This window comes from Tachyglossus aculeatus, chromosome X2 (assembly GCF_015852505.1).
Source record: "Tachyglossus aculeatus isolate mTacAcu1 chromosome X2, mTacAcu1.pri, whole genome shotgun sequence".
Taxonomy (NCBI): Eukaryota; Metazoa; Chordata; class Mammalia; order Monotremata; family Tachyglossidae; genus Tachyglossus; species Tachyglossus aculeatus.
In genome coordinates this window covers 660,753-674,018 of record NC_052100.1, presented here as the reverse complement: position 1 = coordinate 674,018, position 13,266 = coordinate 660,753, and the positions used below count along the sequence as shown (strand labels likewise).

The 13,266-nt window shown below is 60.0% G+C and overlaps 1 protein-coding gene across 1 annotated transcript in view; it reads left to right on the top strand.

Annotated features, from left to right (window-relative positions):
• The window catches only part of KIF13B (kinesin family member 13B), an 82,034-nt gene extending 69,343 nt beyond the window's left edge, over positions 1-12,691 (top strand). The window contains exons 32-40 of the mRNA XM_038770650.1: positions 930-1,022; positions 1,460-1,606; positions 2,854-2,931; positions 3,121-3,174; positions 3,621-3,732; positions 4,870-5,015; positions 7,410-7,508; positions 8,987-9,875; positions 10,404-12,691. Of these exons, the coding sequence (XP_038626578.1) occupies positions 930-1,022; positions 1,460-1,606; positions 2,854-2,931; positions 3,121-3,174; positions 3,621-3,732; positions 4,870-5,015; positions 7,410-7,508; positions 8,987-9,875; positions 10,404-10,693 (1,908 nt within the window). The 3' untranslated portion in view covers positions 10,694-12,691. The remainder of the gene's footprint in view (positions 1-929; positions 1,023-1,459; positions 1,607-2,853; positions 2,932-3,120; positions 3,175-3,620; positions 3,733-4,869; positions 5,016-7,409; positions 7,509-8,986; positions 9,876-10,403) is intronic.
• The last annotated feature ends 575 nt before the right edge of the window (positions 12,692-13,266 follow it).

Here is a 13,266-nt window from a genome sequence, read left to right as displayed (position 1 = left end):
TCGACGGTCCTCGGTTTGCTGCCCGCCGGCGGGGCTTAACTGGTACATCGACGGGCCAGACTCTTCAAGCAATCAATCAGTCAGTGACATTTATTGAGCGCTTACTGGGTGCAGAGCGCTGTACTGAGCAGAGGTCATAGAACTGATCCCTGTCCTCAAGGCGTTTCCTGTCTAATTTGCACTGAGCATTCTGGAGAGGACGGTGGAGTTAGTGGACACAATCCCGGCCCTTGAGGAGCTCCCGGTCAGATGTGCCCAGAGCACCGCACCGAACTCTCGAGAGTGTCCAATAGCATTGGTAGAGATGATGCCTGACCTTGAGGGGCTTCCAGTCTAGAGGGGAAAGCACAAGCCCTGTGACCGGTTGGTGCTCATTTGGTCCCCCCCGATGGGAGGGGAGCTGAGGGATGAGGTGACCGCTTTGGACCTAGGCCTCGAGAGGCCAGAGAGTCCATTCTGGTGGGAGGAAAGGAGTCAGTCAGTTATTGAATGGGTGCAGAGCACTGTATTAAGTGCTTGGGGAGCTTAACTGTACAATATAACAATATTACAGACATACTACCTGGCCACAACGAGCTTAAGTCTAGAGGGGGAGAGCAGGGTTGAATGTGAGGCAGTGAGGTTTAGAAGGCCAGGAGTCAGGGGATGCCTCTGGCCCGCTGGGGTTCCTCAGGCTAAGTCACCGAGCTTCTCTGGGCGCCTGCCGCCTCATCTGTGACCGCCCCCCGCCTTGCCCCACCACCCAGGCTGAGACAACCGATAGGAAAGCCCCAAGCCAGGGAGATGCGGATGGGTTTGGACATTAGGGGAGGGGGGGTGGACCCGTGCAGCCGAGAGGCCTCCAACACCGTTTTTGGGTCCCCTGCTCGGGAGTGTGTGGCCAGTTTGGGCTGTGGGAGATCAGCCACTCTCCCATCTTCTCTGCGCAGGGTTTCGCCCAGAGCCTCCTAAAAAAGATGTCCCCTCGAAGCCTCATCCCTGGCTGTGGTGTCACCGTGGAGATTGTCTCCAATATCCCGGAGGTGAGTATGCCGGGCACTGGGGCTTTACCAGGGAGATGGAAAGGAAAATCCTGAATGGTGAGAGACCAAAACAGACAGTCTGCTCGCAGGGGAAGGGGAGGAAAAGACCCCGCTGCCCCTGTCATCCTCAGTAATGTGCACTGGGCATCTTCTGGGGGCAGGCAGAGTTCTATACTGGATACCTACCGAGTGCAGAGCTCCGTACTGGGTGCCTCCTGGGGAGAGAGCGCTGTGCTGGGCGCCTCTGGTGGGTAAAGCTCTGTATTGGGTGCTTGCTATGTGCAGAGGGCTATCTGTACTTGGATGTTTACGCAGGTCGATTACCCAGTGAGCCTTTCAACCAGGCGGGGTTGAAGGGGGCCGGGATGGAGGGGGGAGCCTTGGGAGGACTTGTGCCGTCGGCTCGGTCTCAGAGCCGTGGGTCCTCTGCCGCTCAGGACGCCCAGGGTGCGGAGGAGCGTGAGGCCCTTGCCCGGATGGCTGCCAACGTGGAGGACGCGGCCGACGCCGAGGCCTACATCGAGAAGTACCTGAGGAGCATGCTGGCCGTGGAGAACCTCCTCACCCTGGACCGTCTGCGCCAGGTCAGTCCTGGGTGGTCACCCTGCCCTTCCGCCGGCCGGGGGTCCCGGCACTCTGCCCCTGGTGCCCCTCGGCTCCTGGCAGCGGCCAGCCAGGGCTGGGGGCGGGGCGGGCTGTTCCTCAGCAACTCCGACTCCGTCCTCCTCCCCGTGACAGCTTAAGGAGGTGGCCTCCTCCGAGAGGGAGGAAGGGATGGTAGTGAAAGTGGAGTGGATGAGAGCAGGCAGGCAAGCTAGTATCCCAACTCTCCCTCTCCCGTGGGAAGGCAGAAGGCAAGGTGTGGTCAAATTTCATTTATTTCAGGGGTTGAGTCATTTCTCTCCATGGATTATTCATTCATTCATCCAGTCATATTCATTGTGTACTTAGTGTGGAAGCACTGTACTAAGTACTTGGGAGAGTACAATATAGCAGTGAACAGACGCATTCCCTGCCCACAATGAGCTCACAGTCTAGAAGATTAGACATTTTCCATACGAGAAGCAGCATGGCCTAATGGATAGAGCAAGGGACTGGGAATCAGGAGGACCTGGGTTCTAATCCCAGCTCTTGTCTGCTGTATGACCTCAGGCAAGTCACTTACTTTCTGTGTTCTACAGTACCTCATCTACAAAATGGGGATTAAGACTGTGGGCCCCACTGGGGATATGGACTGTGTCCAACCTGATTACTTTGTATCTACCCCACCGCTTAAGAACAGTGCCTGGCACATAGTAAGTGCTCAATGAATACTATAAAAAGAATGGCTTAGTACTAAGCACTGGGAAAAATGTATAGGTAGAAGTTATGTGGTCCCTGTGTGAAGCGCTTAATAAATACTAGTATTTATTACTACATACAGTAAGCGCTCAATAAATACCATTGATGATGATGGTGGTTCTCAAGGTTCTTCCAGCCTCGTAGTGCGGGAAGGAGTATTGGCGACAGACACGTAGAGAAAAGATGAAACAAGGCAACGATAAACAGAACGAGAACAGCAGGGTCCTTTGGCTGGGGAGGAGAGTGGTGAGCGCTCCTTCTCGGAGGCTCAGAGTCCAGCAGTCTCAGCGGCCATGACCTCCACGGTGCTCAGCCAAGTCCAGCTGAGCCGAGGCTGGGAGAGAAGCGGAGGGAGGCCCAGACCTTGTTCCGCTGTCAGTGTGGCAGGGCCTCCGGGGGCCGGCAGCTGCCCTCCCCCGGGCGTCAGGCATCGCATCTGAGTGGGGGTCTCGGGGTCTGCTTGGCCCTGGGCGCGGGACGTGTTCCACAGGAAGTGGCGGTGAAGGAGCAGCTGACGGGGAAAGGAAAGCTGCACCGGAGGAGCGTCAGCTCTCCCAGCGTGAACCGAGTGAGTGTGGCCGTGGCCGCCAGGAAGCCGGGGGACTCTTCCCTGAGTCTGGGGAGAGGAGCGGGGGGTCTCGCTCCTGAGGCCCAGAAGCTGGCTGGGGGAGGATGAACCAAGGGCCTGGATGGAAAAATGATGAGCGTACTCTCTGGAAGCTGATCTGTTTCCCTCGGTTTCCTTCTCTCTCTCCAGCTATCTGGAAGCCGGCAAGATCTAACTCCGCGGTTCAGCCTGGGCAGTAACAAGGTCAGCACGATGACCCTTTGGCAGGGAAGGAGATTGGTTCGGGAGGGATGAGAGAGAACGTGTTTTTTTGTAGTTAACCTCCCACACGAGCCTCTTATGTTCTGTTCCCTGCTCGCCCGTCCCCCTGCCTGGAACTCCCTTCACCGCACTCCTCCACCACCCAAATCCACCAAACCACAACTGTCTCTATGTTCTGAGCCTCCTGAAATCCCACTTCCTCCAGCAAGCCCTCCTCCATCACCACCCCTGCCCCAAGTCTTAGCAGCCGTTCTCACTGAGCCCGACTCGGTTCCCCGGGGACTGACCACTGAGGGCCCCAGAAGTGGTGAAAGGGGGTGCCCTCAGTTTGGCCGACCCTTCTGGTGAAGGTCTGGATTCCCCTCGACAGCATTTTGCGAACCGAGGGAGAGCGGGCATCTAGGGAACCTAAACCTTTCTCCCCGTAGGGTCGGTGGGAGAGTCAGCAGGATGTGTCCCAGACGGCCCTGACCGGGGGGCTGACCTCGGCCCACTCCTCTCCTTCTGGCTCCCCGCAGCCCAGTCAATCTCAAGGCCCAGGTCAGTCCTCCCCACGTGCGTGCTCACACAGACACACACTCACACACTCCTACTGCTCCCCTTGGTTTTGTTTTAGGTGGGTGCTATGCAGGGTTTCTCAGGAGTCCCAGGGAATCACCTCCTGACCAGGGACCTTCTAGCTGGGGGTGGCTGGAGCGAAACCAGAGTTGGAAACAGGGACTGGGGCCTTAGAACCGGAGCCCTGAGGTCACCCAGGATTGGTCCACGCCTCAGGGCAACCAGTTCCTTTGGCCCCCCCATGCAGATGGTCATCCGGGCCATTTTTCAGCATCTTCAAGCGGGGAAGTTCCTTGGTGTGAGCTTGGGGCGGCCTGCACGTAGTTCCTGACATCTAGCCAAACCCTCCTGCCACGACTCTAAGCCGTGCCCTGCCGTGCTGCTGCCTTCTGGGAGCGAACGGCTGGGCGGCCCAGCCGCTGGACTCCCGCCTTGGGCAGCGGACGGGCCCGAGGTCACAGTGTTGCCAGGCTACTTTGCCCTGCCGTCCACCTGGCAGGGGCTGGGCTGCTTCAAATTATGGCAAGGAAGAGGAGTGACTTTAGCATCTGGTGTTGAAATGAAAGGGCAGCAAAACAACCCAGAATGTTGGAGCAGGGAGGCTGGTGGGAGACCTGGGTGCCTCCATCAGGCCGTGTTAGTGGTGGGTTCAAGGGGGTCCAGTCGGGGAGGGGTGGTGACTCTCACGCCCCTCCCACGCTCCTCCGCATGTCCCTTGCAAGCCAGCAACATCTGCACGCCCCCTTCCTCCCCCAAGCTGGGCAGTCTGGGGAGCCCTGTAGTACAATTTGTGGGGGACTACGCTCGGCCAAGGCATGCCAGTTGTCACCTTCACCCATCGACACTGGCGGAGGGGAGCGGGGGTCAGAGGGGTTGCCCGAGGGATCCCCAGGGAGCAGTGGGGACTGATGGGACCCCGGCTACCTGCCTCCTGAAGGCAGACAAAGCGTGCTGGGTGTCGGCGAGGGAGAGGACCAGCCCAGTCCGTGGGCACCGTTTGGGGTGGCAGAGTTCACCCAGGGCGCTGGATGGCTACGTCTCCCGTGAGTTGAGTGCCCTGTTTGATCGGCTGTCTGCTCTGCCCTCTCCTCCTCCTCCTCCTCTGGATGGCGGCGGCAGGCCCAGACGGTGAGGCAGGCAACAAAGCGGTCTCCTCTCCGAACCCGATCAAGTCCTCCACGCCTCACATGCCCAAGCTGCTCAAGTCCCTGTTTCCTGCCCGAGACGACAGGAAGGGCCGCCAGACGTCCCCTCTGGCCCAGCAGGTAACGACACAGTCCTCCTTCCTCCCTGAACCTGCTGACCCCACGCTGGTTGGTTGGGAGGGGGAAGAATAATAATAATAATAATGATGGCATTTGCTAAGCACTTACTACGTGCAAAGCACTGTTCTAAGCACTGGAAGGGAGGGGAAGGGAGCGGGGCTTTCAGCTGGCAAAAACGTTGGTATGGGCTTCGTCGGCTTTCTTCTCAGTTGGTCGGGCTTCTCAAACGTACTACTACAGACCAGCCTTCCTGCTATTTCAAAGTCCGTGCGTGTATGTGTGTATATGCAGGCAGCCCGGCGACATCACCGTTTGGGGCCCTGTCACCCCTGCCTGGATTGCCCTTGGCATTGGTGCCCATTGCCAAGCAGAGAGTGTAGTTTGTCTTTCAGTGTGCAGTGTGACTCCCTCCCTCCCTGGGGGAAGGGGCTCAGGGCCCCACTGGCTCCTTACCTCTCCCCCCCTTAGGCCCTGGAGCTCAGACATCCGTGGCCCACGTGACTCCACTGGAGGGAAGAAATGGGGGGTATAGACCTGCACTGGGGCCCTGGTCAGTCTGGCCCCACCGAGGGCTGCTTGACATTGGCCAGCGGGCAGCTCCCCTGAGCCTTTTCTTTGCGGTATTTGTTAAGTGCTTACTATGTGCCAGGCACTGTACTAAGCATTTTGCAGATGAGGGAACTGAGGCACAGAAAGATGAACTGGCATGCCCAAAATCACACAGCAGAAATGTGGCAGAGCCAGGACTAGAACCCAGATCCTTCTGACTCCCAAAACTTGGCTCTTCCCACTAGGCCAAGCTGGTCCTTTACCCTGTCCCCTCCTTTCCTCTCTCCGTTTCTCTCCCCCTTGCCTCCTTATCAGCCCTTTCCCTTCTCCTTTCTTTTCTTCCTGCTTCTAATCTCTCTCGGCCCATCCCCACAACCCCTCTCCCACATGCCTTGGTCACCTTGCTCCTCTGTTTACACCCACCCTCTGCCCTCCCCAGTCTCTCCTGTTCCCCCCAGCTCCCTTCCCACACTCCTCCCAGCCTCTCCCTTTCCCCCATCCCCTTTCCCCCACTCTTCCTAACATCTTCCTTCCCCCTAGCCTCTCCCCTCTCCGCTGCTGGCTGGCACTAGTGAGACTGCATTTAGGATCCTGCATTTAGGTCTGGGTGCATCAATACCAGACAAGCCCGAGCAGACTGGATCCGATTCAAGGCAGAGCATCTGAACAGGATCTGTGCCTCAGGGTCAGATTCTGGGGGGACCCCAGGGAAGAGGGGACTCTGGGGGTTGCTCCCCAGCCCGAGGCCGGCTCTTCACCCGAGCCATCGGGGGCGAGGGTTTGCCGGCCACCTTGGTCACTCACACTGGGCGGGCAGCAGAGCAGTGGGAAGAGATGGAGACTTGGGGTCCTCTGTGGGGGGCTTCTCCCCACTCCCCACAGGGGTGTCTCTTGGGGGTAGTGGGGCAGTTTGGGGCGAACCAGAAGCCGGGAAATTTTGTTTATTGGTCACCCTCTCTGCTATAGATCAGGCTCTCCTGGCTTCTTGTAGACCAAAGTGACCCTTGTAGGAGAGCTTCAGCCATCTCACTGAAAGCATCTTTTCTAGTGGATTCAGGGGGAGAGACAGATGGACAGAGTGTATGTGTATGTCTAAGTGTGTACATGGGTCTGGGTACGTGTGTATTTGCGTGTGGGTGTGTGTTCATTTGACCTTCAGGTGAGCTCTCTCCCCTCTCCCTCGCTTCTTGTGTTTCCCTTTCTAATCAATTTCTGTCTGTGCTCCAGAAAGACAGAAACGGCACTGACAAAATTGCTGCCTCTGACCTTCTGAGGCGAGTTTAGGGACGAATCTGGAAAATAATGAACTGTAATTAATGAAATCTGCACTTGTATTCAAGTGTATCTCTCCGGCAGTGCACGCAATAACAGAAAGAACTTCCTGCTCTCTAATTAGATGGAGTTAATTTGTCATAATAGACTTTTTCATGCAGCAGAAGTTAGTCTTCAGGGAAGTTGTTTATGCACTTCAGTTCACTTTTATGTACTCCCCCATTCGATTGTAAGCTCTCGGAGGACAGGAAATGTGTATTGTGCTTCTGTTGGACTCTGCAGAGCGCTTGGCACAGTGTTTTACTCTCATGAGATGTTCAATTTACACCCTGATTGACGTGCTGTTTATTGGAGCCCTAGGGTCCTGGGTCTTAAGTCCAGATCTGCCATCATGCCCCTCTGCCCCCCCGTGTCCTGGGCCTTAGTCTCCCCAGTCTGTACTGGGCCTAAGGGCCCTGCCTCCTTCCTGCATCTGGGTTCCCCACTCAAACAGTCCCCAGTGGACCCTCAAACAGTCTTCCCACTCCTGGATATATTTTCGCCAACTGCTGCCCCATTCCCTCATCACCCCAGGTCAGTCCCCGAGTCCCGGCGCAGCCAGTCGCCGTAGAGATTGGTGCTGTGAAGGCTGGAGTCACGGAGGCTGGTGCTATGGAGGCTGGTGACCCACAGGTAAAGCTACCAGAGGGCCCGCGCTGTTCTTGGCCCTGCTGGGTCCACCCCCTGCCTTTCCTCTCTTCCCGTGCCTGTTTCCGTCTCCCCCTCTCTCCCCACACCACCGCAACTCTCCCATCCCTCCGAGGACTTAGCCTGCCTCGTTCTCTGCCCCGGCTGCTCAGAGTCGTGACCCCCAGCCTCAAACAACAAGGCTGCTGTGGGCCACTGGGGAGAAAACTGCCCCTTCTGCCCAGCCTGACCACCCTGTCACCCACACATGAGATATCATGTTCCTCCCCCCAAACCACACACCAGCTGGCCACCCACCCACTCGTGGGACACTGGGCTCCTTGTCCTCCCCCAACCACCCACCTGCCTGGCCACTGAACATTTAGAAAAACATTAAAAAGGGCTGAGTAAAGACAAGAGGATCAGGACACCTATGATTTACATCATCCTAGTCTCTTAGCGCAGACGAAGCGCTGAGGGGGTTATCGATTGATTGATCAGATCTGGTGAATTCTGCAGCGGGAGCCATTCATCACTATGGTGGGCAGCCTGCGTCGGGAGGGGGCCCAGGGAACCTTCCGCCCCGAGCGTGTCCTTGGGGAGGGCCCCCCTCAATGCTGGCCACGGACGACCGTTAGCTTGGAAATCTGATTTATCGGCGCGGCCGTGGGAAGGGCCAGAAAACCGTCAGGAGCCTATCGATCACAGCCATTTCCCGGGACAGATAAATCCTGACTTCCTGGAATGGGATCATCTTTCAGGAGTATCGGAAAGCTTCCTTCCTCCACGGGCATCCCCCCGCCACCCCTCTCCCACCCAGCCCTGGACGACAGGGAGTTACTCTTTCACATCCTGGCGGGGGCTGCCCCCCTGCCTCTGCCTTCCCCATTCCTGGCCAGGTTGGTGTGGCACGAGAGGACTGCCCTCAGACCTAATAATAATAATAATTGTGGCACTTGTTAATAAGCACTTATTTTGTGCCGAATATTGTCCTAAACACTAGGGGAGGTGCAAGACCGTGAGGTCAGACACAGTCCCGGTCCCATGTGGGGCTCACAGTCTTAAAAGGAGGGTGACCAAGGTATTGAATCTCCATTTTACAGATGGGGAAAGTGAGGCCCAGGGCAGTGAAGTGACTTGCCCAAGGTCACCCAGCAGACAGGTGGCAGGGCTGGGATTAGAACCCAGGTCTTCTGACTGACAGGGGCCCAGTCTCTTTCCACCAGGCCCCACTGCCTCAACTAGGCCACACCGTTTCCACTCGCCCCAGGAATCCCCCCCTGTGGCCGCACCTCTGGGCATTGTGGGCAGGGAATTGTGTCTGTTGACTGTTGAATCTTACTCTCCTTAGCGCTTAGTACAGTGCTCTGCACACAGTAAGTGCTCAATTAATATGATGGAATGAATGCACGTAGAACTCTGTGAGGAGGAGAAGGGCCATCCCTGGCTCTTCCATCCTTCCCCAGCAGCTCCCTGTGTTTCAGGCTCCCGGTGACAAGGTCCAGACCACAGAGCCCCCGGGGCCGGCCACGGGCGTGGACCAGCCCTGTAGGATGGCCATCCAGCAGCCCGGTGCGGCCGACGTCCAGACCCGGGACCCTCAGGAGGGGCCCCCCAGCCCGCTGAGCGAGGCCTCCAGCGGCTACTTCTCCCACAGCGTGTCCACGGCCACGTTATCCGACGTGCTGGTGGCCGGTGCCGATCCGGCCGGCCTGGGGGGTCCCTCGCCCGGCACCCCGCCCACCCCCCTCTCCCAAGGGGCCCCGGAGGCCGGCGGCCTGTCATTCCCCGGAGAGAGGCCAGCGCCCGGGGGCCGGAAAGCGACTCCGGCCTTTCCCGGCCAGCACAGCGACGTCCACGGCTCCACGGGGGGCAAGTCTGAGGCTCCCACCAGGGACCCGGACCACGGCACTGTCACCATGGAACCCGAGACAGGCCACTCTCCCCGCCCCACCTCACTGACCGGCGGGCATCCGGGCAGGCCCGGCGCCCCCACCGAGCCGCTCTCCCGGCTGGAGCCGACCCCCGGCCCCCAGCGCCAGCCTCCCGCCTCCCCGTTCCAGATCCAGAAGGTGAGGACGTCGGAGCTGATGTCCTTCTCCGGCATGCTAGGTGGGGACCCCGGCCGCTCCTCGGGCGAGGACGGAGATGGGGAGAGGAGTCGGCTGGCCGTGGGAGGGGTGGCGGGAGAGCAGCCGGACGCCGTGTCGGACTCGGAGGAGACGGACGAGGTCCCCGACTGGCTCAAGGTGGGAGAGAGCGTCACCGTCGGCTCCTCCAAGACGGGCACCAAGGCGGGCGTCGTGCGCTACGTCGGCCCCACCGACTTCCAGGAGGGCACCTGGATCGGCGTGGAACTGGACCAGCCATCGGGTAAGCTCCTGCTCTGCGTGTCTGGTCCCCGAGGCGGGGTCCCGGTGGTGCCCGGGGTGGGGGCCTGGTGATGCCCAGGGTCTTGGGGCCACCCGGGGCAGTGTTCCCGCCGCCCATTAAGGTGACCCTGCTTGATTGCAGGTGGGGGGAGGCCTTTTGGCCAATCGGGGAGCGGGTGGGGCTCTCCCAACTGGCGGGCACCCGGGGGCCGTCCCGGTGAGGAGAGGGGCAGGGCCAGGCCTAGTCGTGGGTGGCTTCCGGAGGCAGAGGGGAGGCCGGCGGCCATGGTCTGCCTCGCTTCCCGGCTGCTGGCCTTGGATGACCGCTGAGAGACGTAGGAGAGTGAGAGTACAGCCAGCTCCCAGGTGACAGTCGGCAGGCACTCCGCATGCCCCCCCAAACCCTCAGGCCCTGACCCCTCGCCCCGACTCCTCACCCTCCATTGCCAACCTGGCGGGCTGACTGCCTGTTGGCTGAAGGCCCCTGGCCCCTCCCCTCACGCCCCCACTCCCCACCACTTTGCTGCAGGCCGCAACGATGGCTCCGTGGGCGGGAAGCAGTACTTCAAGTGCAGCCCCGGCCACGGGCTCCTGGTGAAGCCGGGCCGCGTCCGGAGGGCCACGGGGCCCGTGCGGCGGCGCGGCTCGGGGCTGAGGCTGCAGGGTGCGCTGCCCGACAAGCGCAGGAGCGGCCACTTCTCGGGCTCGGCCTCCAACCTGGCCTCGCTGACCGCCCTGGCCAAGGCCGAGGGGGGCTTGGGTCCGCGGGCCGAGCGGAGCCACAGACCGGCAGAGAACCGCAAATCCTGGACCAGCTAGCCCAGGCCCCGGCCCACAGGTCCAACGTGGCACAGTGCGGCCCTGGCCCGTCCCGGCCCACCCCAGCCTCCAAGTCGGGAGCCCCACCCTCTCCCCCCTGTCCGCCATCACCTCCGCTCCGAGTCGTGTGTCCGCCCGGGCTTCCTGGGCCCGGGGCAGCGACCCTCCCAGGGGGAACATTAGGGGGTCACCTTGTGGGGGCTGCTGTGGCCACCTCAGCCCCCAGGTGAGAATCACAAGGCTGCAGCACGGGGACACTGACCCCCAACCCCAAGAAGAGGCTAGGGTCCCCACTCACTGATCTTCAGTGATGTTTTAGGACTCTCTTCCCCTTCTGCTCCCCCCCCCCCTTTCTCCGGCCCACTGCAGGGGGTTGCCAACGCCGGCTGTGGCCCACATCCCTGGGCCCTCCCAGAGGCGGGCTGCCCCTCCCCGGGTCCCCTGTTTGAAGAGCAGCAGCCAGGGGAGCTGCTTCCCTTCGCCCCACCTGCCCCCGGCCCATGAGGGTGGGGTTGTATTTATTTTTATTTATTGTTGAGAATCCCAGAGAATCGGTGAACCGCAGTCACGGGCGGCTCCCCCAGAGCCGGGCCGGTGGCGGGGGCTTTGTGCAGCCCACTCCTGCTGGGTCTTTCTCTGACGTGGCTGCTGGCCCATCCTGGCATCCCCTGGGAGAGCAGAAGGTGAAGGTGTGTCGGGTGGGATGTGGAGTGCTCGCTGGAGTTTGTGAACCCTGGACCAAACTCCCCCCCACCGACCCCTCCACCCGCCGTGAGCCCCTTCCCCTAACCCACCAGCCCGTGAGCTGCGGGGGAGAGTCGCAGAGACTGCTGGATACTCTCCTTACTGTGGGCTGGGAGCAATCCTGGGGTCGTGTCATCCCTCCCTGTGCCTCCAGGCAGGAGCACCATGGTCCTTCGCAGGCCAGTTTGCTTGAGGCTGGGGCAGGGGCAGGTGCAGCCAGTCTTTCTGCGTCTGTGGGGTGATGTGGGGCAGGTGCGTCGTCTCCATAGTACTGAAGGTGAGCGATGAAAGCTTGAGGCGGCCCTGCCCCCCGCCTTGCCCTGTGAGCCGGGACCAGCCCAGCCCCTGCAGACCCCTCAGGCCGGTGCTCGCCCAGCGAAGGTTTTGAGGTGGACCACATCGCAGTGAACGGTAACCACCCCTCCGCCCCCCACTCCACCACCCCAGCGGGTCAGCCCTGACGGGACCCGCCTCACCGCCGCGGGCCCACGCTGCTTAGCTGCCACCGGTGCCCGTGGGTGCCTGCCTGCTGCACCCAGTGCCCCCCCGGGCCTACCGTGGGGGGCCAGCCTTACCAGCCCCTTCTTCACCCCTGTGCACTTTAGCTGCCAGAACCAGGGGCAGGTGTGTCAAGGGGCCAGAACAGAGTGCAGCCGTCAGCCCCCAGGTGCCCGTCCGCCCCCCGGGCCTGGCCTCACCCTGCGTTCCTCAGGATGACTGTCTCTCACTCCCAGGGCCAGAGGGATGTGGCGTCTGCCCTGGGGGTGGGGGCAGGAAGGAGGGAGAGCGGGTGTACACCCTAGGCAAATGTGACACTTGGTTGTAGGGTTGGGGGGGGAGGAGGTGAGCTGCTGGCCTGCCCCCCCCCCTCAACACACACACTACTCCTGCCCCTTGCCTTATTGCACTAAACTTCTCTGTTTCTCCAAGTGCCTTTCGGGGGCTCCGGCCCCATCTCCACAGCTGAAGTGGGCTTTCAGGGCCTCTAAGGGTGGACCCTGAAGTCGGGTCGGAGGTGTGACCCCCCCCCCCCCCCCGCGACCCCCCCCAGGATGTGGAAGGGGGTGAGGGGGCATTCCACCTCTGAGGGTGTAGGGGGATGGGGCGGATATTCTCCCCCCACTCCACCCAGTGCTACAAACCCAAAGTGACTGGAAGAGAATGTAAAGATTTTCCTGCTTCTGCTGAAGGCCACGGGTGTGTGGGGATTAAGCCCCTCCCCCCATGCCACCAAAATAAAATCTTTTTCTTCCAGTCCGGCTCCTGTGTCTGATTACGCCGCGGTCCCCGGTCGTGGCCCTTGGGCCAAAGTGGTGGAGGTGCTGGTTTGTGCTTGTGCCCAGGGGGTGCCACCTACCCCTCCCTTCCCCCCGCCCCACCCAAGCTTGCTCTGTGTGGCCATGTCCTCCTCACTGCCTCACAAAGAGCAACATTTGTTACTGGACCCAGGGACATTATGCCTTCAACTTACTCCATGCCCAGGGCAGAAAACATCCCCCAAAGTACGTACATATGAATATACATTTATGTGTATATATACTCCCAAACTCCACGGAGCCACAACTCCCTCCCCCCGCCCCCCCACAGTTCTAATCCTGAACTCTTGACCATGGCCTTGAAATTGATCCTTTATAAAAAAAAAAAAAACAAACAAAAAAAACCCTATGTTTGTGGGACTAAATTTGGCCTTAAATTTGAACCTTATCTCACTTTTTTTTAAGGCAGCATCACAGATCCTGACTTGAACTTGGCCTTAAACTCGAACTTGGTCTTGAATTTGCTCTCCCTGTTTTTAGCCAGTGGGTGAGGCCCTCAGTGTAGCCTTGAAC